The 24,311-nt window shown below is 46.6% G+C and overlaps 2 protein-coding genes across 3 annotated transcripts in view; one reads left to right on the forward strand and one right to left on the reverse strand.

Annotated features, from left to right (window-relative positions):
* Positions 1-5,076: 5,076 nt before the first annotated feature.
* The window catches only part of LOC128402016 (tropomodulin-2), a 50,491-nt gene continuing 31,256 nt past the window's right edge, over positions 5,077-24,311 (forward strand). The window contains exons 1-2 of one of the 2 annotated variants that reach the window (XM_053365752.1): positions 5,077-5,260; positions 22,340-22,532. In XM_053365752.1, the coding sequence (XP_053221727.1) occupies positions 22,407-22,532 (126 nt within the window). In that variant the 5' untranslated portion in view covers positions 5,077-5,260; positions 22,340-22,406. The remainder of the gene's footprint in view (positions 5,261-22,339; positions 22,533-24,311) is intronic. The other variant, XM_053365751.1, reaches the window with a different exon arrangement.
* Positions 20,238-24,311, reverse strand: part of DMXL2 (Dmx like 2) — a 530,204-nt gene continuing 526,130 nt past the window's right edge. Inside the window, exon 35 of the mRNA XM_053365737.1 lies at positions 20,238-20,324. Within this exon, the coding sequence (XP_053221712.1) occupies positions 20,253-20,324 (72 nt within the window). The 3' untranslated portion in view covers positions 20,238-20,252. The remainder of the gene's footprint in view (positions 20,325-24,311) is intronic.

Raw genomic sequence — 24,311 nt, forward strand, 5'->3', positions numbered from 1 at the left:
TGACCTTGGGCTAGTCACACTTCTCTGAAGTCTCTCAGCCCCACTCACCTCACAGAGTGTTTGTTGTGGGGGAGGAAGGGAAAGGAGAATGTTAGCCGTTTTGAGACTCCTTCGGGTAGTGATAAAGCGGGATATCAAATCCAAACTCCTCCTCCTCCTCTTCTTCTTCTTCTTCTTCTTCTTCCCCATCTTTTTCCTAACTGCAAAAAGTCTGTTTCTTTTTAAAGATGGACTTGTTAAACTAGGGCAAACAACAGAGTGTTTTAATCCACTAATTGTGCAAACCTACATTTGTTGGAGTACACTTGCACCCTTCCTGTAAATTATTATTATTATTATTATTATTAATCACAGGGTATTTTACAATATACAAGTACAGAAAATACATACCATAGTAACAAAAAAACCCAAAACCACAATACCCCCACCTCCAGTTTAAAAGGCCATTGATTGTTTAATTAGCCGAAGGCCTGGGAGAAATAAAATATCAACCAAACAATAAGAAAAAGCACTTCAATGGCTTTTGCTAGGCGAACAGATGTACAACCATGATCTGAATCTTGGTGCCATTTCAATAGCAGGAATAAGGTGCACTGAAAGAGTGCATTTTTTAGTGGGGAGCCAGCCCCATACTTGCAAGCCCTTTGATGAGTGCATATCTTCACTGGTGGTGACAGAAATGAGCTAAGCATCTTGGGATGACATGTTCCAATACCTTCCTCATAATTAAGTCATCTATAATGTGTCACTGCAGAGGCACACTGTTTAATTAAATGAGCGCATGGTTCATTATACATCAATGATAGGGGAAGATTTCTTTGATGCTTACCGGACTGGCTTTTCTGGTGGTTCCAGCTTAGGAATCAAGATTGCTGCTTATGGTTACGTTCCTCTTTAACAAGTGCTTCCACATGAACCTTGAAGGACTGTGCTCTGCTATAATTAGAACTTGTGATCAAGATAATTTCTAAGATTGCCCCCAAGGAAAGGCTGGGACAGACAGGTGTGTCGTTCAGGGAGGAAGAGAGGCAGTCCCCACCCTTCAGTCTCAGTGAGTTAGGACATTACTGTGGGTTAAACCACAGAGCCTAGGACTTGCCGATCAGAAGGTCGGTGGTTCGAATCCCCGCGACGGGGTGAGCTCCCGTTGCTCGGTCCCTGCTCCTGCCAACCTAGCAGTTCGAAAGCACATCAAAGTGCAAGTAGATAAATAGGTACCACTCTGGCGGGAAGGTAAACGGCGTTTCCGTGTGCTGTTCTTGTTTGCCAGAAGTGGCTTAGTCATGCTGGCCACATGACCCGGAAGCTGTACGCCGGGTCCCTCGGCCAATGAAGCGAGATGAGTGCCACAACCCCAGAGTCTGCCACGACTGGACCTAATGGTCAGGGATCCCTTTACCTTTACCTTTATTCCTCCAGAAGGACCCAGTTCTCTGGTTATGATGAGATAATAACAAGTTAACAATCAAAAATTCTCTGAGGCATGGGAAATCTACAGTGCTTTATGGGAATTTAACCTTGAATGCATGCAAGAGTGTGTTATAACCTTACTTGTAAGTAATCTGCCCCACTCCAACTCGAGATCACTCTTCTGGGAGATAGGAGGACTGAGATCTACCTACATGATCCAAGCTTAGGGTTCCTTCTGCCCAGTGGGGCAATGGGGATCTGCTAAACATTCTGTTTTAAAACTCAAAGATAGGAACCATTAGGAACCACCGTCCCCCTGCAAAACCCACAGTCGGGCAATACTTTGATGTTAGGGCTAACCAGAATGTCACAAAAGAGTGAGCAAGCTTTCTGAGTTTTCCGTAACTCTTGCCAGGCAACAAACCAAGGGATTGAGCGGAAGGGAACAGCAACAAAAATTAGGCTGGATGTTGTAGGCATGAGGTCTGGATTTTGACTTACTGTAAGGGAAGAGCCATAGCTTAGCGGTCGAGCATCTGCTCTGCACACAGAAGGCGCCAGGTTCAATCCCTAGAATTGGGACCCAAAGGGTCATCTAGTCCAACCCCCTACCGTGCAGGAATGCCCTGGCAGCTCCAAGTAGGGCTGGCAATTTCCCAATGTGACCTTCAGCCCGAATCATGATGGACTGAATGAGAGCCATGCCTCGTCCTCCTGAACACCAGATTCAACCGAGGAACTTGTGTGCCAGAATTCAGGTTGGGCACATGCCTCTGAGCATATGCAGAATGTCGTTCCGCTAACCACCGAAAAATAATCCCCAGTTGCAAGGCTACAAATAGGTGTAGAGGAAAAGAACGGTGGAAACGGAGGCATCCTGACCTGTTAACACAAATTGAAATAACGTGAGGAAATCAGATTCTGTTACGCGTTGCAGTAAATCTATATTTTATTATTTTGAAAGTTTATGTTGTAGTTTATAGCATTATTTTGATTTTGAATTACATATTGGGTTGGGGGGAGGTACCATTCAGAGCTTGGAGCCTCTAGAGGCCTTAATCTGGCCCTGGACCAATGGTCAGGGGTGATGGGAGTTGTTGACCAACAACATGCAGAGTTCACAAAGTTGGCTGCCCCTGAGCTAGATTGTCAAGATTAGGAGCTGGGAGGCAAGGGTTCAAATCCCTTCTCAGCCAGGGAAGGCCACCAGGTGACCGTGGGCCACTGACCTTAACCTACCTCACAAGGTGTTTTTATATTGTTATAAGGATGAAACAGGGATGCGGGTGGCGCTGTGGGTTAAACCACAGAGCCTAGGACTTGCCAATCAGAAGGTCGGCAGTTCAAATCCCTGCGATGGGGTGAGCTCCCGTTGCTCGGTCCCTGCTCCTGCCAACCTAGCAGTTTGAAAGCATGTCAAAGTGCAAGTAGATAAATAGGTACCGCTCCGGCAGGAAAGTAAAGGGCGTTTCCGTGCACTGCTCTGGTTTGCCAGAAGCAGCTTAGTCATGCTGGCCGCATGACCCGGAAGCTGTATGCCGGCTCCCTCGGCCAAAAAAGCGAGATGAGCGCCGCAACCCCAGAGTCGGTCACGACTGGACCTAATGGTCAGGGGTCCCTTTACCTTTACCTAAGGATGAAACGGAGAGGTGGGAGGAAGCCTGTACACTCCTTGGAGCAAAAGGTGTCATGCAAATGAAGTAATAATAATAATAATAATTTATTATTTATACCCCGCCCATCTGGCTGGGCCTCCCCAGCAACTCTGGGCGGCTTCCATAAAAACCAAAAATACAGTAAAATATCACACGTTAAAAACTTCCCTGAACAGATGCCTTAAGATGTCTTCTGAATGTCAGGTAGTTGTTTATCGCTTTGACATCTGCTCGAAGGGCGTTCCACAGGGCGGGCGCCACTACCGAGAAGGCCCTCTGCCTGGTTCCCTGCAGCTTTGCGTCTCGCAATGAGGGAACTGCCAGAAGGCCCTCGGCGCTGGACCTCAGCGTCCGGGCAGAATGATGGGGGTGGAGACGCTCCTTCAGGTATACTGGACCGAGGCCGTTTAGGGCTTTAAAGGTCAGCACCAACACTTTGAATTGTGCTCGGAAATGTACTGGGAGCCAGTGTAGGGCTTTCAAGTAAATAAATATACTGCTGCATTGCAGGGTGTTGGACTAGATAACTCTTTGGGTCCCTTCCAATCTTTCTATACAACTAAAACAAGCATTTAAAAACCCATTAGGTGCGCTTCCCCAGCCCATCAGGCATATAGAGGTAGCAATGTGGACACCCACACCCGCCCTGCCTCTGATTCAGCTGCCAAAGGCACAGGAGAGGGAGCCGGACAAAGTTGGCCACCCCAACCTACCTCACAGAGTGAAGTAGACAAGCAAACTAATGCCAGTGTACTGGAAGAAGCAAAGATCACCAGTGTCAAAGCGATGATTCTTCAACATCAACTTCATTGGACTGGTCATGTTGTGCGGATGCCTGATTACCGTCTTCCAAAGCAACTACAGTGGTACCTCAGGTTAAGAACTTAATTCGTTCTGGAGGTCCATTCTTAACCTGAAACTGTTCTTAACATGAGGTACCACTTTAGCTAATGGGGCCTCCCGCCGCCGCCATGCCACAGCCACACAATTTCTGTTCTCATCCTGAAGCAAAGTTCTTAACCTGAGGTACTATTTCTGGGTTAGCGGAGTCTGTAACCTGAAGCATCTATAACCCAAGGTACACTGTACTCTATTCCAAATTTAAAAATGGAAAGTGTAATGTTGGTGGTCAACAAAAGAGGTTCAAAGGCTCTCTCCAGGCAAATCTAAAAAAAAGTAGTATAAACACCGACAACTGGGAAACAGTGGCCTGCGAGTGCTCCAATTGGAGAACAGTTTTTACCAAAGGTGTCGTGGGCTTTGAAGACACTCGAACTCAGGACGAAAGGGAGAAACATGCTAAGAGGAAGGCATATTTGGCAAACTCTCACTATGATCAACTCCCGCCCAGAAAGTTATGTCCCCACTGTGGAAGGATGTGTGAATTCAGAATTGGCCTCCACAGTCACTTACGGACTCATTGTTAAAACCGTGTTTATGGAAGACAATCTTACTCGGCTACGATTGATCGCCAAAGAAGCTGTGAGGATGAAATGGAGAAGGGGAAGGAAGCCTGTGTTGTGCACATAGCTGTCAACTTTTCCCTTTTCTTGCGAGGAATCCTATTCGGAATAAGGGAATTTCCCTTTAAAAAAGGGGAAAGTTTTTGATTGGTCAGAACCTATTTGAATAAGTGGAGCTGAGAGGCATCCTTTGAAGATATTTCTTTTTGCGTTACTGTAGCATAGTACAAGGAAATGGGGGCGAGGGGAAGAAAAGAAATGGACTTTCTGTCCAACAATGTCTAGCGGTTTATGTTAACTTTCTCACACATTTAGTATTTAGGGATAGGCTGTGCGACCCCCCTTCAGCTCCTTAGAGGAAAAGATGGGGTGCAAATGCAATAGGTTAATATACTCCTGCATTGCAATTTTTCCCCAAAAAATGCATTAGGTGCGGTTCTGGACCCGGCAGACCCCGGCCAGGCAAGGGATGCGTCGGAGTCCCAGAACTACGAGTCCCAGAGTGCTCAGCAGCGGCGCTGAGGCTGCGCAACCGCCTTGCCTGGCTTGGCTGCAGAGAAGGAGGGAGCGCCTTGCCTGTTGACAGCCCTCTGGGGTGGGCTTTTCTCTTTTTTGGGGGTGGGTGGGAGCGCGCAGGCGAGAGAGGAGCGCACCATGCAGAGAAAGGCCGGCAGGCGGACGGGATAAATCGTGCGTCCGCCCAAGGAGCAGCGGGCAACGGTGCAGCAGCTGGTAAGCCTGCGGTCGTCATCCCCCCCCCCCCCGCATCCCGACCCCCGGATCTCTCCCATCTCGGGATGCGTGCATGCATGCACGCGCGCTCGCTGCCACCCCACCCGCCCTGCCCTGAAAGGATGGAGCCGAGCATCCTTCACCAGCCAAACTCCCTTTTGCAGGCTGAGCCCGGAGATGATGGCATGGGGTGCAGAGCAGCCAATTCCTGGGAGCCGAGGTCCCTTGGCCCCCCTCTTCCCAATAAAATATTTGAGGGGGCCCGGGATCTCCAAAGTTGATGGGCATTGCCATCCAAATGGCATCTTGTGATCGATTATTCGGGGCGGGGCTTCCTTCCCCCCACCAATATTTTATTCAGGTTGGCACCCCTAATGGGGTGCAATGGTGCATTCTCACCCCACTTTTCCTGGATCTGCCTGGGGGTGAAGCCACTCCTATATTTCAGCCGCGGAGGGGGCAGAATGGTCCCCGCGTTGCCCGCTGCTTGCATTACATCTCCTAAAGATGTATGCAATGATGCTCCATTGAGGCGCAGCTGCCTCTGTTGCCAGGCTGTGCGGGCCGTGTGTGTGGGTTGGGGGGGGGGACGGCGCTATGGGGAGGGGCGATGTATTGGATGTGGGGCCTTCCCAGGTCTTTTCCCATGGGGAACTCGCCCGGGAAGCAGAGGTGGGGCACGGAGGAGCGGTTTCCAATAATACAGCAGATCTTTGCCAAAGGGAGCCACTCGCCTGGGAAATGGGTAAAGGGGCAGAGGCGAGCGGGTTCAAGACGAGCAGGACCAGGGATGCCAATCTGAATACAATATAATGGGGGGGGGGAGTCCCCCAGGTAAGCCTCGCCCCTGCATAAATGATCACAAGATGCAGCGTGCACACACCATTTGTTAGCAATGCCCATCAGTTTGGGGGGAGGCAGGCACCCTCAATTATTTTATGGGGGGGCCAAGGCCCCTATGAGCAGGGATCCGAATTAGAGCTTTGCCAAAGGGGACTCAGTCAGAAAAGTGCAGAGGGAATGGGTAAACATACAAATAATAGTATTTTTTAAAAAATAATAATAAATTATTATTAATACAGTGGTACCTCAGGTTAAGTATTTAATTCGTTCCGGAGGTCTGTTCTTAACCTGAAACTGTTCTTAACCTGAAGCACCACTCTAGCTAATGTGGCCTCCTGCTGCTGCCGTGCCACGGGAGCACGATTTCTGTTCTAATCCTGAAGCAAAGTTCTTAACCTGAGGTACTATTTCTGGGTTAGTGGAGTCTGTCACCTGAAGCGTATGTAACCCGAGGTACCACTGTAGTAATAATTCTCCTCATCCCAAAGAGGTTTCACTTTGATCTTGCAGCACTGGGTTCCTTGGTGTCCGTGTGTGTTTTAGGATAATAATGGATTAGTGTTGCTATCTCGTGTGTGTGTTTTAAAATGCTTCTGTCATGAGAAGTGGGTGTCGTCAGGTGGTCCGTGGGAGAGCAAGGGGCTGCTCGAACTCTGAACTTCCTGCCCTAACCAAGATGGGGCTGGACTAGATGACACCTGGAGAGCCCTCTCTCTGACTCTTACGATTCTGTGGCATGTTGTGGTTCTTTAATAGGGGTGTGTGCATTTAAGATATTTACTAAGCCCTTTGCTAGTGGTCCTCAATAAACGGCTCACATAGAAATGCTAAAACAGTAGGCACCTGTTTAAAAATAGTATAAAAACAGCAAACACAAGCTACAAAGGACAGGGTGGGGGCTTAAAAAAATCTCTCTTAGCTCAGGGCAAGATGGTTCTTGAGTAGGCTCTCTGGTGGCGTGGGAGAGGCAGAACTAGATGATGGAAAGAGGCTGTTCTGCCTCTTCTTTCCCCTCCCCCTTTAAGCATTTTAAGGTGCCCTAGGGATGCGGGTGGCACTGTGGGTTAAACCACAGAGCCTAGGACTTGCTGATCAGAAGGCCGGCGGTTCGAATCCCCACGACGGGGTGAGCTCCCATTGCTCAGTCCCTGCTCCTGCCAACCTAGCAGTTTGAAGGCACGTCAAAGTGCAAGTAGATAAATAGGTACCACTCCAGCAGGAAGGTGAACGGTGTTTCCGTGCGCTGCTCTGGTTCGCCAGAAGCGGCTTAGTCATGCTGGCCACATGACCCGGAAGCAGTACGCCGGCTCCCTTGGCCAATAAAGCGAGATGAGCGCCGCAACCCCAGAGTCAACCATGACTGGACCTAATGGTCAGGGGTCCCTTTACCTTTACCTAGGATTCTTTAGGTGGGTTTCTAGAAAGCTGCCTTATACTGAGTCAGACCACTAGTCCATCTAGTTCAGTATTGTCTTCACTGACTGGCAGCTGCTCTCCAGGGTTTCAGGCTGTGAAAAATTCCCAGCCTTTATTTGGAGAGGATGGAACCTGGGACCTCATTCTTGCAAAGCAAACTAGATGAATTGATGACCCTTGGGGTCCCTTCTGATTCTACAATTCTGTGATTCAAACTGAGCTGCCGCCCCCTCCCCAGCTGCTGCAAGAGATGAACAGCACAACCCCGTGTGTGTTTCCTCAGAAGTAAAGTCCCATTGTGCTGAATGGCGCTTACACACCCTAGTCAGTGTGTTTGGAATTTCAACCTAGCATAGTTAACCTTTCGGAATTGCCTTTATTCTCCCCAGCGCCGCAGATGTAATAGATAAGAAGAAAGGGAGGTGGTTGTGCTATTTAGTTCTGAATGGGTGGGGCATTAAAAAGAAGAGCAATTTAAAATATTACTTTTAGTGTCCTGTATTTTTTTTTAATAGATTTGACAGGGATTTTTTCAACAAGATAAATGCATAACAAAAAAGAGTACCAGGAGACAGGATGGTGCATTAAGTAAAAAATATGAACGAATAAATAAAATAGGTTCTTGTATGCTAGCAGATAAAATGCACAGATTCCTTCCGCGAATATTTCACAGTACTCCTCACACTGTGGGTGGATTTGCATTTTCTTGCGCCAACACGTGATAGAAAGACCCAATTTTCCAACAAAAATGACTGCAGGGTTGCTGACACTCTTTCTTCCCTTAATATGCATTTTTAAATAAAACAACAACAGCAACCAGATAACATCCTTAAGATAGTTCATTTAAAAAAAAGAGATTAAAAGGGACCCAGTTGCCCGAGTCAAACAGCTTTTCTCCGCATTATCTTTGAGCATCCCCTGTAGAGGACCTCCCTATAATCCAGCTGTGGTTGTGTAATCAGCAGAGGCTAAGAACAAGGAAAGTCCATCTTGCCAAATGCTCATGCCAAAAGAAGCACAATAAGGAGAAAAAAATGACAACAAACCATTTCACATCTTTGCTTCAGGACAAAGCAAGAAGCTTTGAGGATCGTCAGCCACTGTACCCAAGAGCTAAATCTCTTTTCTCTCTCTTTCCCCACAAACCCAAAACATGGCAATCAGCTGGATCCTGAGAATGCAACTGTCAAGCAGGGGTGGTGAGCCTCAGAGCTGGGGGGTCGTGGCCCCCCAGGCATCTCTGCCTGGCCCTCGGGACTCTGCTGACACCATGCTGCCCCTCCCTCCCAGGGCACACCCAGCACGGATCCTGCTCCCCGCCTTCCTCTAGTGATTTTTACTTGGCTGAAATGTGTCCTTGAACTGTGACAATTCCTCTCGTTTGCCTGGGCATAGGATGGAAAGTGGTTGTGTGTTTGCCAACCCCAGCCTTTGCCGCACTTGCCACTGGCTTGCGGCCCCCCAGATAGGGGCTTCCCCACCCCTGCTGCTGAGCCTTACCTAACAAAACCCCCTTTTTCTTGAGAAGTGGTGTGCAGATGAGATGATCTGAGGGCTAAGTAGTGCTGAATTATCTTTGTTCTACATGCTTTGAAGCTGTAGTCCAGGGGTCAGCAAACTTACCGCGCCTCGGGCCGGTGTCTCCAGCACCGATTGCGCGGCGGGCCAGAGGGTGGGGAGGGAGTGCCCATATGCGTGCGCACACGCTATTTCTGACGCTCTTCCAGGTCAGAGGAGCACCGGAAATAGCTTGTGCGCATGTGCACGGGCCTCCTCCGACCCTGATGTGCATCGGAAATTATGCTTGCGCATGCGCAAATAACACTTACACATGCGCAAATAACGCTTGCACATGAGCACAAGCTATTACCGGTGCTCCTCCAGTAAGAGTGGGCGGCAGGAGTCTCTGCGGGCCGGATAAACGAGTCCCTCGGGCCTTATCCGGCCCGCGGACCCTAGTTTGGGGACCCCTGCTGTAGTCACATTTCAGATCCCAGCTAGCAGAGACTGGGAAATCAGCCCTGTGGGAGTAAGATGGGATAGCTCAATCCACAGAGCATGAGGCTCTTAATCTCAGGGTTGTGGGTTCAAGCCCCGTGTTGGGCAAAAGATTCCTGCATTGCAGGGGGTTGGAATAGATAATTCTTGCGGTCTCTTCCAACTCTATGATTCTACAAGAAGCTCTGAAGAGATGCTGCCCTTCAGAATGTACATGACTTTTTAGCAATGAGGAACTTGACTCAATATGTGGGCTCCTCCAGATAATCCCATTTACTGAGTGTTCACCCTGATTTTCTGGCCCAAAGCTTACAGAATCATAGAATTGCAGAGTTGGAAGGGACCGGCCTAGGACCCACGTACCTACGGGACTGCCTCTCCTGGTATGCCCCGTGGAGGACCTTAAGGTCCACAAATGACAGCACCTTGGAGGTCCCAGGTCGCAAGGTGGTTAGATTGGTCGCAACTAGGGCCAGGGCCTTTTCAGTACTGGCCCCGACTTGGTGGAACACTCTGTCACAAGAGACTAGAGCCCTGCGGGACTTGACATCTTTCCACAGGACCTGCAAGAAAGAGCTGCTCCGCCTGGCCTTTGGTTTGGACTCAGTCTGACCATTATGTTTACCCCCCCTTATGGTTTTTATTATGGGCTATTTTTAAAATGAGGCTGCATTTTAAATTGCATTTTAACCTGTATTTTAAATTGGTTTTTCCCCCTATTATGTTTTTACTGTAATGTTATTGGTGTTAGCCACCCTGAGCCTGGCTCTGGCTGGGGAGGGCGGGGTAAAAATAAAATTTATTATTATTATTATCATCATCATCATCTAGTCCACTCTCCCACAATGCAGGAATATGCAGCTGTCCCATACGGGGATTGAACCTGCAACCTTGGCGTTATGAGCACCACGCCCCAACCAACTGACCTATCCGCCCCCTCTGTGGAGCTTAGACTATGTCTGGTCTTTGTTGAGCATTTGTTCTGATTTGCTGGTGGGGAGGTTATACAATAATGAGCACTCAAACAGACTTGCCTCTGGGGTGTTTATGTGCCTTGCTGTTCATCATGTGTTCGTCCTAAGCTCTCCACTGTATTTTCCTAAGAGCGAAAACACTGGGTGTGTTGCAACACAGCACTTTCATCTACTTCAGTTGCGCAAACCTAAATTTCCGGTATGCGCTTGGATCTCTCTCATGAAATGCTGTCGGGCTGGAGGTGACCTAAGTTAGTTCCACATGTTGCCAGGTGATGTTCGGAGAGCTTTTTAGCACCGCTTTTGGCACAGAGCAGAACATCATGTGCCAGACTTTTCATTATGTATTAAGATCTGGAACTGGCTGGACGGCAGATTTATATTTCCAGCTCATGAGTGATGTGTCTTTGAGAGCACCTTTAATACATGACCTCTTTTGGATGTGCATCATCCATTATCCAACCTGCTTCTTTCTTCTTTTTCTTCTTTGGCGATCACTCATAGCCGAGTAAGATTGTCTTCCATAAATACGGTTTTAACAGTCAGTCCGTAAGTGACTGTGGAGGTCAATTCTGGATCCATACGTCCTTCCACAGTGGGGACATAAGTTTCTGGGCGGGAGTTGATCATAGTGAGAGTTTGCCAAACATGCCTTCTTCTTAGCACATTTCTCCCTTTCGTCCTGAGTTCAAGCATCTTCAAAGCCCATGACACCTTTGGTAAAGGCTGTTCTCCAATTGGAGAACTCGCAGGCCAGTGTTTCCCAGTTGTCGGTGTTTATACTACATTTTTTTAGATTTGCCTTGAGAGAGTCTTTGAACCTCTTTTGTTGACCACCAGCATTATGCTTTCCATTTTTAAGTTCAGAATAGAGTACAGTGGTACCTCGGGTTACAGATGCTTCAGGTTACAGATGCTTCAGGTTGCAGACTCCGCTAGCCCAGAAATAGTACTTTAAGTACTTTGGTTAAGAACTTTGCTTCAGGATGAGAACAGAAATCGTGGAGCAGCGGCGCAGCGGCAGCAGGAGGCCCCATTAGCTAAAGTGATGCTTCAGGTTAAGAACAGTTTCAGGTTAAGAACGGACCTCCAGGATGAATTAAGTTCTTAACCAGAGGTACCACTGTAGTTGCTTTGGTAGACGATAATCAGGCATCCGCACATGACCAGTCCAAATTTTTTTTAAAAAAATTCTTCCTTTCAGTAGCACCTTATAGACCAACTAAGTTTGTTATTGGTATGAGCTTTCATACCAATAGCAAACTTAGTTGGTCTCTAAGGTGCTACAGAAAGGAGTTTTAAAATTTTGTTTCGACTACTGCAGACCAACACGGCTACCTACCTGTAACCAGTCTAGCGAAATTAATGTTGAAGAATTATCGCTTCAACACTGGTGATCTTTGCTTCTTCCAGTACACCGGCATTAGTTCGCCTGTCTTCCCGAGTGATGTGTAAATTTTTTCAGAGACACTGTTGACAGATCTTTTGAGGAGTTGGAGATGGTGTTTTTTAAGTGGTCCACATTTCACAACCAGCTTTCTCCGGATTGAAGCGCAAAGTGTTTAAGGACCGGGACATTTGCAGGGGAACCAAAATGCTTGTTTACAAACCATTACTGTATCCCACATGCTATCCTTAGAGTGTACAGGCAATGGCCGATTAATACGCACCTGAAAGATACAAGATCATGCACTCGCACACAGATCCGAACCTGAAAGGGACGGAAAATGTGACAAAAAATAACTTTAAAAAGTGCAGAACTGGGATGGGGCTGTGTGGAATGGGGTGGGTCATGCTTTTATGCGCTCCACTGATGTGGGGGGGCCAGAAATGGAACCCCAGCACAAAATTGTAATCGACTGTATTTGTGCATAAGTAGCCATGAAGGGATGCGGGTGGCGCTGCGGGTTAAACCACAGAGCATAGAACTTGCCGATCAGAAGGTTGCCGGTTCGAATCCCCGGGACGGGGTGAGCTCCCGTTGCTCGGTCCCTGCTCCTGCCAACCTAGCAGTTCGAAAGCACGTCAAAGTGCAAGTAGATAAATAGGTAACACTCCGGCGGGAAGGTAAACTGTGTTTCCGTGCACTGCTCTGGTTCACCAGAAGCGGCTTAGTCATGCTGGCCACAAGCTGTACGCCGGCTCCCTCGGCCAATAAAGCGAGTTGAGCGCCGCAACCCCAGAGTCTGCCACGACTGGACCTAATGGTCAGGGGTCCCTTTAACTTTACCTTTACCCATGATGGATGCAGGTGGGCATGGTGAATCATTTAAGCCTGACTGCCTGATCCGGAGCCATATGGTGTAGTGGTTAGCATGTCAGACTTGTACAGTGGTACCTCGGGATGTGAACGGGATCTGTTCTGGAGCCCTGTTCGCATCTGAATAGAACATAAGATGCGACTGCACGTCTGCGCGTGCGTGGGTTGTGTTTCGCCGCTTCCAAGCATGTGCGTGCCATCATTTTGACCTTCTGTGCATGCGCATGCGGGAGCGGCGAAACCCGGAAGTAATGCGCTCTGTTACTTCCGGGTCGCCGTGGAGCGCAACCTGAAAATACTTATCCTGAAGCATATTTATTCCGAGGTATGACTGTACCTGGGAGACCAGGGTTCAAATCCCCACTTGACCATGAAACTCACTGGGTGACCTTGGGCCAGTCACTGACTCTCAGCCCTACCTACCTCACAAGGTTGTTGTGGGGGTTAAACGAGGAAGGGGAGAACCAGGTATGTCCCCTTGAGCTCCTTGGAGAAAAAGCTGGGATATAAATGGAATAAAGGAATAAATAAAATACAGCGTTGCCTGATCCCTGAGATTATGGGGGAAATATCTGTTGGCAGTCCCCCGAGGCTCAGAGTAGCTATTAGGTAAGCCGTGCATTCAGTGTTGTGGCCCAAGAGTGGATTTACACACAGGAGTGGGGGGATCGTTATAAATAAGTCAGAAATTAAATCCTTATACCAAAAGGGGAAAAAACCGCTATGTAAAAATCGCATAGAAATTTCTTTTGCTCTCCGGCGCCATCTGGTGTTACATGTTTATAACACATTCAAGGCATTGTGTTGTTGTTTTTACTAATGTAGCTGAGTCCCTAGTCTGTGGAAATCCCTCCCAATTGAGATCTGACAGGCATCCTCTTGCTAAACTTCTGGTGCATGACAAAGACTTTCTTATTCCAGCAGGCACTTCCGTGTAGTGTTGGATCTGATGATGTCTTATTGGTTCATTCTCTGCATTTTTATGTACAGTGCTTAGAAATGCTAATAATTGAAAGGTTTATAAATACCTTAAATCAATAAATGAAATAAAAATGAGTGCTGTGATAAAGTATTCATTGTGGGACAGGATACCTGCCAGTCTTGGCAGCACCATGAAGCATTATTGAATAACTAATAAAGTGGTTTTTCTGCTTTTATGAAAACATCCATCACTGGATTTTCTAGATGTCGTTCAGAGGATAAAAGCTATTTTTAGGCATTTTAATCCTTAAGTTGCAGTCGATCAGCAAGTGTTTGGGGCTTCCAGTTCTTTAGCCACAGCGCTAAGAAAAAGCACACACCCCCTCTTCTAAATCAGGCTGCTGAAATGTCCACACAGCATACATGTAAGGTACATGCCTTCCCCCAGAGAATTTTGGGGATTGTAGTTTGTTAAGGGTGCTGGGAGTTGTAGTTTTGTGGAGGGTAGACTACTGTTTCCAGAAATCTAAATTGGAGCAAACTTGGAAGGCTCGATTGATGTTTGCTCTGATTCAGCGGTAGAGATCAGGTTTTCCCTGTGGAAAAGCAGCTGGACAAAGGAAGTCTGGCTGAGTTCAGAGAGAACTGGGTGTGGAGGTGAAGGAGGAGGAAAAGAGAGAAAGAGAGAGGGGGAAGGAAGGAAGGAAGGAAGGAAGGAAGGAAGGAAGGAAGGAGGGAGGGAAAGAAGGTGTGGCTGTACATTTAAAGCACATGCTGCAATTCTCAAAGAATCATGCAAACTTCCAAAGAATTTTGGGAACTGTAGTTTGTTAAGGGTGCTCAGAGTTGTTAGGAGATTCCTACCAGAGGATCTCATGGAAATGGCGGAAATGACTGGCAGAATCCGGGACCAGGGAGAAGAGTCGGTGGAAGAAGATTGGAAGAAATTTAAAGCTTATCTACAGAAACATAGCAAAATTGAGGAAGTTTAGAAGGAGGCTGGAATGAAGTTATGTGACTTTTGCATAAATATCATAAAGGACTTAAGTCAAATAGATTGTTGAAGGAAATGAGGAAAGGTAAAATTATATTATTTTAAGATAAATCAATGGATAAAAATTGGGGAAAGATGGAAAAGATTTGCTGAAATAGCTAATTGAAGCAGAATACAAAAAAGGGAGGTGTGAGGAGGTCAAGGAAACAAGCAAATGAAGTTAAGCTATGGAAGGCTTGCTGTATTTTTGTGTATCTTCTTTTTTGTTGTTGTCTGATCGTTTTTATTTTTCTTGATGTTTTGCTTGTTTTTTATTTCTTCTGTTGTATTATTAAAACTTCAATAAATATTATTTTTTTAAAAAAAATAAAATAGGAGATTCCTACCAGAGCTACAATTCCCAGAGTGTTTAGCAATCCATCCCTCTTAACCAGGGAACTCCGGAAATTGTAGCTCTGGCAGGGAAATAGGCGTCTCCTTACAAGTCGCAGCACCCTTGACAAGCTAAACTGGAGCAATTCTAACTCTCTCACCCAAGACACAAACATCACAGCTGCATATTTCTGCAAGGCAGAGGGGGTTGGACTAGATGATCCTCAGGGTCCCTGCCAACCCTACAATTCTACGCCTCTATGATCCCTCAGAGTCAAGGGTGTTTGGGTTGCTCTGTAAGTCTGGATCTGATCCTCCACCTCTCATCCATCTGAAATGGAAAAAGACCAAGGAAGAGGCTTGTTCTTAAGTAGTCAGAGCCTACCAGTCTGGAAGAACTGGGCAATTATGTGAAAGATTGCTGCTATTAGCTGTAATTTTTTTCCAAAGGGTTGTGCAGGATGTCTCCCTTTCAACGAGGCTAGTCTGGTGTTCCCACGGAATGCTGTTATCGCCGTTTGCAGGGGGGAAGCGAAAAACCTCAAACAGCAGCCTGGGAAACTTCCTCTGCGGGATACCAAAGCCATGATTGCAAAATTGTGACCTTAGATAACCACAGGGTTTTTTTGTTTTTGTTTTGAAACAAAGATATATATTTTTCCTGAACAGGATAAACTAGGATAAACTAGGGGAGGGCGTCACATCGCTGGAAAATGTATCAGTGTGTCTCCAAGTTCTGATTGTTGCCCTCGTGTGAGGATGCAAAATTCTTTGCAGCAACAGAGCCATAAAGAGCAGGCATAGGCAAACTCAGCCTTCCAGATGTTTTGGGACTACAACTCCCATCATCCCTAGCTAACAGGACCAGTAGTCAGGGATGATGGGAGTTGTAGTCCCAAAACATCTGGAGCATGGGTACGTAAACTAATCCCGGGGTCCGGAAGCGGCCCAATTGCCTTCTAAATCCAGTCCACAGAAAGTGTGTTTTTACATGAGTAGAATGTGTCCTTTTATTTAAAATGTACCTCTGGGTTATTTGTGGGGCCTGCCTGGTGTTTTTACATGAGTAGAATGTGTCCTTTTATTTAAAATGCACCTCTGGGTTATTTGTGGGGCCTGCCTGGTGTTTTTACATGAGTAGAATATGTCCTTTTATTTCAAATGCATCTCTGGGTTATTTGTGAGGCATAGGAATTCGTTCATTTTTTTTTTAAATAGTCTGGCCACCCCACAAGGTCTGAGGAAGAGTGGGCCAGCCCCCTGCTGAAAAGGTTTGCTGACCCCTGAGAGCCAAGTTTGAATTTGCCTGGTGTAGTGTGTCAGACTAGGACCTGGGAGAGCAGGGTTCAAATCTCCACTTGACTATGAAGCTGACTGGGTGACCTTGGGCCAGTCACTCCCACTTAGCCCAACCTACCTGACAAGGTTGTTGTGAGAATAAAATGCAGAGGAGAACTCCTTGGAGGTAAGATGTAGTATAAATGCAATAAACACATGAATAGTACAGTGGTACCTCAGGTTACAGATGCTTCAGGTTGCAGACGCTTCAGGTTACACACTCCGCTAACCCAGAAACAGTGCTTCAGGTTAAGAACTTTGCTTCAGGATGGGAACAGAAATCGTGCTCCGGCGGCGCGGCGGCAGCAGGAGGCCCCATTAGCTAAAGTGGTGCTTCAGGTTAAGAACAGTTTCAGGTTAAGAACGGACCTCCAGAACGAATTAAGTACTTAACCTGAGGTACCACTGTATTTTTTTTTAGAAAAACAAACAAACCGTTTTTAAAGTTTCCCTGCTTTTGCTTCAAGAAGATCAGGATGGCATAGAATCATTTCTCCCTCACGCATGCACGTAAAAAAAAAAAAACCATTACAAACCAGCCCTGCGAGGCGGGTTGGTCTGAAAGTGACTAGCCCAAAGTTGCCCAGCGAGCTTCGTAGCAACACGAAACCGGCCTTCAAAACGCAAAGCAGAAAAACCAGGAGAAATAAGAGAGGGCGTTTTAAGAAGTCTTTTGAGGGGGAACAGAAGAAAGATGGGGGATGGCAAGAGAAAGGGCGTCCCAAGTAGAGAGAAGCGGATGAGGCGACAATTGCAGAGGGAGTGGAGGCTGCTGGTCCCTTAGGGAAAATGAGGCGCTGCCCTAAGCTACCTGCCCGCCTCCTTCTTTGCAACCAGTCCAGGGGGCGACGCTGCCTGAGACAGCTTCGCGTTGTCCTCAGCAGGGAGGAATAGAAGGATGAGGGGGGGAAACTAACATGAGTTGACTCTATCTGTCATTGGCTCCAGATCTACCGACTCTTTGGGCTGTTGCGTTCTGGTCCGATGTCAGATCTGACAGAGAAAAAGGAGCAAAGCAAGGGTATCTAGACCAGGGGTCAGCAAACTTTTTCAGCAGGGGGCCGGTCCACTGTCCCTCAGACCTTGTGGGGGGTTGGACTATATTGGGTGTGTGTGAACCAATTCCTATGCCCCACAAATCACCCAGAGATGCATTTTAAATAAAAGCACACATTCTACTCATATAAAAGCATGCTGATTACCGGACCGTCCATGGGCTGGATTTAGAAGGCGATTGGGCCGGACCTGGCCCCAGGCCTTAGTTTGCCTACCCATTATCTAGACCAGTGGTTCTCAACCTGGGGGTCCTCAGATGTTGTTGGACTACAACTCCCATCATCCCTGAGCTCTGGCCTTGCTAGCTAGGGGTGATGGGAGTTGTACTTCAACAACATCTGGGGACCCACAGGTTGAGAAAGGCTGGTCTAGACCATGGATAGCTCCAGGTGAGCATTTTGCTCCAACAAAGGCTGGGAGCAGACTGGGGGCCTTTGAAGCCTGTGTCTCCAGACTACCTCCTCCAAACTGCATCTCCTTGTGGAGAACCTCAGACTCCAGAACCAGCCCCAATCCCACCTGAAAATGGACACGTCTCCTCGGTTCCATCGGCTCCCTTCAGGATGGCCTTCTTTGTGCTGCTGGACTGCTGATGTGCGGTGGGGATATCTGGTTCTTCAGGTTAAGGGGAAGGCTCCTATGAGGATCTGGAAGGTTCTTCTGGGGCCTCCGTTTTACCATATTTTTTATTAAGTTTTCCAAATAAATTTCAATACATAGTAAAACGTTTTTTCTTTGTTGTTTCCGTCGACTTCCCACCTCCTTTTCCATGGTGCTTTTATTTCTCTCCCTTCTCTCCCTCATATCTTAACAACGCTACTCTAATCTTTAGGTTCTTCTGTCGCTCATAGTTCAAATCCTGCTCTCATATTCATCATATAATAATATCCTTTTTTATATAGTCCGAAAAAGGCTTCCATTCTTCCGCTAAAACCTTTGTCATCAGGTCCTCTTATTTTGGTTGTTAACTTTGCTGCATAGTCCATCACCTTTCTTATCCATTCTTCAGGTTCCTTCCATTTTAGTGTGCAAAGAATCTAGCTGCAAGTTGTAACATACATAAACAGATTAATCATCTTTTTGATCCCAGACATCAAAGAGTGACCCCTCGCATCAACCCATACTTCTCTTCCCTAATGCTGAGCTCCTTCATTTTTCTCTAGATCAAAGGAAGAGGGGGGGCTGGTTTGCATAAATAGCCGTATCGTTACATGGGCATCTTTGTCGAGATGGACAAAAAAGCATTGATTGACTCAGTCCATTAGAGAATGACCAGATTCGGTCAAATAGAAGCCTTTTCAATTGTGTGTGTGTGTGATTTTGGCCGGGGAGGGCGGGATGAGTGCTTTCCCACCAGCAGAGTACCTTCTCGCCATCCAAAGACACATTTCAGTCAGTCAGAAACACTCAAACTTCTTTTGGGAATTATAGGGACAGACCTACCTAAAATGTATAGAAACTTATTCGTGTATGTGACTACAGCGGCAGGAATGTTCCTCGCCCAAAAATGGAAAGAAGAGGAAGTCCCAGCAAAGAAGGAATGGATGCAAAAACTTATGGAATATGCGGAAATGGCAAAGAATAAGAAATCAAGATAACATTTTTTAAAATAAAAGAATGGAGATGGCTTATTGAATATTTACAGATACATTGTAAACAGATAAGAACATTGGCAGGATTATTGTAATAACCTGCAGTTTTGTAAGAGTACATATTTAAAGAAGATGAAATAAATGAGCAAATAAAGTTAATTTGGATATGCAGAAGATATTAAAAATAAATTTAAGGAACCGCAGAAAGGGGGGAAGGAAGTCAAGTTTCAAAATGTCAAAATGATTGTAAAATTGGTGAAATGTATAAACTTGAAAAGAGGGATGCAGGTGGCGATGTGGGTTAAACCACAGAGCCTAGGACTTCCGATCAGAAGGTTGGCAGTTCGAATCCTCGTGACGGGGTGAGCTCCTGCTGCTCGGTCCCTGCTCCTGCCAACCTAGCAGTTCAAAAGCACATCAAATTACAAGTAGATAAATAGGTACCGCTCTGGCAGGAAGGTAAAGGGCATTTCCGTGCGCTGCTCTGGTTCGCCAGAAGCGGCTTAGTCATACTGGCCACATGACCCAGAAGCTGTACGCCAGCTCCCTCGGGCAATAAAGTGAGATGAGCGCCACAACCCCAGAGTCGGCCACGACTGGACCTAATGGTCAGGGGTCCCTTTACCTTTATAAACTTGAAAAGTATAAATAGATAAATGGGGGGGAGGGGACACTCAGAGAGGGTGCAAAGCAGGACTGGAGAAAGGGTGACCTGGGCCTTAACAGAGAGGCCTGGAGGTTTGCTTTTTTGTCCCTGAGCCTGAAAACCCAGCACCCTTAACAAAATACAACTCCCAGGCTGGGGGTGAGCTATTTTCTGGTTTGCCTCAGGCAGCAAAATGTTGGCCAAGCCCTGTCGCCATTTCTGCCTGACTCCCCACCACTGCCGCCTGAGGCAGCTGTCCCCCTCTGCCTAATGGTAGGGTGAGCCATGAATGCCACACACCTCTCCATCCTCCTTCCAGGCAAGCAAGAGGCATGATCACAGTTCCACGACCCATTCCAGGCAGCCAAAAGACAATCATGGAGGCTCCCTACCCAGGATTTAAGAAAAGTATTATATAAAATGCTGCTTTCTGGTGTGTGAATGCTATGCTGTATCTGCAGACTGGAGGCAGTTGGGCTACTGTCTAAAGTTCAGTCCACATTAGATGGGCAGTGACTCATATTTTTGTGGAATAATCTGGTTATTTTGTGTGGGCAAGTACAACCCAGTCATGAATGTGCATTAGATCCTTCTTCTTTTTTGCTGAGTTGTTGTTGCTTCGTTGCTGCGTACCTTGGCAAGCTCTGCTTCGCTCTAATGAGCCCCATTACCCAAGTGAGCAAGTTGCTTGGAGAGCATGCCAAAAAAGACAAGGAAGGAGGGGAGCGGAAGGGAATGAGAAGAACAGAGGATTTGACCAATGAACTCTTTGAGAGCCTCAAGCTGTAGACGAGATAAGGCTCTCAGACAGGGCATGGCACAGTTTATTTGCATAAGGCTAAGGGTGGAGAATCTAATTAGCAAGGCAAGCATGGGAATCATATGATTAAATGGCAATTTCCTAAGAGCTGGAGAAGTAAACATTTCTTTCCCCAGCTGACTAGTGCAGAAATGAATCTCATCTCTTTTCTTTTCTTGCCCTGTACTGCGGAAGAAAAGAATACTGGTGTAATGCCACTGGAGAGAATGAGTTCTGAATGGATGAGATTTGAAACAACAGGTTATCTTGGTCCCTGGCTCTTATCTTTGGCTCCCACTCCTGACTGAATTGAATGCATGTTTTGTTCAGAATAGACCCATTGAAATAAACAAAGCTGTGGTCGTCCTGTTCATTCGCATCAGGGGACAACTGTGAATAGAACACAGGATACACAACCTGAAGAGTGCAATCCTAACTACCACTACTCAGAAGTCATCTTTCTTCTTCTTTGGCGATCACTCGTAGCCAAGTAAGATTGTCTTCCATAAACACGGTTTTAATAGTGGGTCCATAAGTGACTGTGGAGGCCAATTCTGGATCAACACATCTTTTCCACAGTGGGGACATAAGTTTCCAGGCAGGAGTTCACCAAGTGTGCCTTCCTCTTTGCAAGTTTCTCCCTTTTGTCCTGAGTTTGAGCGTCTTCAAAGTCCATGACACCTTTGGTAAAGGCTGTTCTCCAACTGGAGTGCTTGCAGCCCAGTGTTTCCCAGTTGTCGGTGTTTATACCACTTTTTTTTTAATTTGCCGAGAGAGAGTCTATAAACCTCTTTTGTTGACCACCAGCATTACACTTTCCATTTTTAAGTTCAGAATAGAGTAGATGCTTTGGAAAACGATCATCGGGCATCCGCACAACATGACCAGTCCAACGAAATTGATGTTGAAGAATCATTGCTTCAGTATCAGTGGTGATCTTTGCTTCTTCCAGTACACTGACATTAGTTTGCCTGTCTTCCCAAGTGATGTGCAACATTTTTCAGAGACACCCTTGATTTCAGAGACAATCTTTTGAGGAGCTGGAGCTGGCGTTTGTAAGTGGTCCATGTTTCATAAGCATACAGTAAGTTTGGTAGTACAATAGCTTTGTAAACAAGCATTTTGGTTTCCCTGCGAATGTCCCAGTCCTCAAACACTCTGCACTTCAATCAGGAGAAAGCTACACTTGCAGCCAAATTCAGTGAGGCTTACTCCAGGTTAGTGAGGTTGCGATTGCAGCCTTACTTCCCAGTTTTAGACCTCATAACATCTGTTCTCAAGTTGCCACCCTCCCATGCTCTTTATGCAGTTCTAAAAAATATTTTCCGTCTTGTGAATTACTGCTGGCTGGAGTACTTGCATTTCCTTGATATTTTATTTTTAAAAATCGCTATTTAGATGTTTTCTTAAAGGTTCAGCCTTGTTCCTTGCGCATCTTTCAAAGTGGCTGTTAACAGTTTGCATGCAATATTTCGGAGACATTTATCTTTAAAATGGGGGAGGGCAAGGGGTGTAGTGTGAGAGCTCTAATGTGGATCAAGTCAGCTTTTGTAAAACTAATGCCAGTATTTAGCAGCAGAAAACGGCAAAGGATTATACTAATTCTCTTTGGCTCCTAGTTTCGCATAACCCTGTTCATCTATTAAGATTTATTAGGGTTGCCAGCCTTCTAGGATTCCACAGGACCAGTGGGTGAGAAGAAAAAGCTGTTCTCTTATAGGAAACTAGTGTTGAAGTCTGAGGGCCGAACTACTGCCCTGAGATCTACAGTAAAATAAAATAAAATAAAAACCCAATCTGATGGTTGGCATATAATATATATATATATTTGTTATTATTAAGCAAAAAACAAAGATAACTTTTTTCACAGGCATCGGGAAGACTGACTCTTGAATGATTGACAGGCAACCTTCAAAGGACCCTGTTTAGAAAGAGCCATGTCGGTGCCGTTCCGGAAAGAGTTGGAGAAATACAAGAACATCAACGAAGATGAAATTCTCAACAAACTCTCTGAGGATGAGCTAAAGCAGCTGGAAAGTGTTCTTGATGATCTGGATCCAGAGGTGTGTAGCAAACATGACATTCATGTTTAAGAGCCTAAACAACTTAGACGCTTCATATCTGAAAGACCACCATCTTCCTTGCAGACTCTCTTAAGATCAGCAGAGAAGGCCCTCTTGGTAGTTTTACTGTCCTTGGAATTTCACGGGGTCCTTGGCCAGGCCAGGTCAGGAGAGGCAGACCCTCCAAGTGTCCCTATCTTCCAGGGATGTCCCTGATTTAGAGAAGCCGTCCCAGTTTCTGATTTGATCCCGTTTTTCCTTAGGACAGGGGTCAGCAAACTTTTTCAGCAGGGGGCCGGTCCACTGACCCTCAGACCTTGTGGGGGCCAGACTATTTTTTTTTTGGGGGTGGGAGAACAAATTCCTATGCCCCACAAATAACCCAGAGATGCATTTTAAATAAAAGCACGCATTCTACTCATGTAAAAACACCAGGCAGGCCCCACAAATAACCCAGAGATGCATTTTAAATAAAAGGACACATTCTTCTACTCATGTAAAAACACACTGATGCCCGGACTGTTCGCGAACTGGATTTAGAAAGCGATTGGGCTGGATCCGGCCCCCGGGCCTTAGTTTGCCTACCCATGCCTTAAAAGGTAAAGGTAAAGGTACCCCTGCCCGTACGGGCCAGTCTTGCCAGACTCTAGGGTTGTGCGCTCATCTCACTCTATAGGCCGGGGGCCAGCGCTGTCCGGAGACACTTCCGGGTCACGTGGCCAGCGTGACATCGCTGCTCTGGCAAGCCAGCGCAGCACACGGAAACGCCGTTTACCTTCCCGCTGGTAAGCGGTCCCTATTTATCTACTTGCACCCGGGGGTGCTTTTGAACTGCTAGGTTGGCAGGCGCTGGGACCGAGCAGCGGGAGCGCACCCCGCCGCAGGGATTCGAACTGCCGACCATGCGATCGGCAAGTCCTAGGCGCTGAGGTTTTACCCACAGTGCCACCCGCGTCCCTTACCCATGCCTTAGGATGTCCCTATTTTCATTGGAGAAATGTAGAGGGTATAGAGTTATCCGACAACGCCCCCCCCCCAGCCGTCTGAAGGCAATCCTGTATAGGGAAGGGTTTTTTAAAATGTTTAATTATGTTCGTATATGTGTTGGAAGCTGCCCAGAGTGGCTGGGGCAACCCAGTAAGATGCGAGGGGTATAAATAGTAAAATTATCATTATGGATTGAGATGCCCTTAATTTCATCAGAGAAATGTTGGAGGGTACGGTCAGGGCCTTCTCTGTGGCAGCCCCTAAAGCTGTGAAATTTCATTCCCAGAGAAGTGCATCTGACACCTTCATTGTACAGCTTCCATTATATAATGAAAACACACCTCTTCACCCTGACACCCCATATGTATTTAGGACACACTCTGTTCTCATATCGTAGATTGTTTTATCTGATATTAATATCGTAGTTTTACAATGTTGTAACCTGCTCTGGGACCTTCTGGTGAAGGACGAGTAAAAAGTCCAATACAGTGGTACCTCGCAAGACGAATGCCTCGCAAGACGAAAAACTTGCAAGACGAAAGAGTTTTCCGTTTTTTGAGTTGTTCCGCAAGACGAATTTCCCTATGGGCTTGCTTCGCAAGACGAAAACATCTTGCGAGTTTGTTTCCTTTTTCTTAAAGCCGCTAAGCCGTTAATAGCCGCTAAGCCGCTAAGCCGTTAATAGCCGTGCTTCGCAAGACGAAAAATCCGCAAGATGAAGAAACTCGCAGAATGAATTAATTTCGTCTTGCGAGGCACCACTGTAAATAAGAACAATTGGATTTTAGCCTT

The sequence above is a fragment of the Podarcis raffonei genome, chromosome 14, assembly GCF_027172205.1.
Source record: "Podarcis raffonei isolate rPodRaf1 chromosome 14, rPodRaf1.pri, whole genome shotgun sequence".
Lineage (NCBI taxonomy): Eukaryota > Metazoa > Chordata > Lepidosauria > Squamata > Lacertidae > Podarcis > Podarcis raffonei.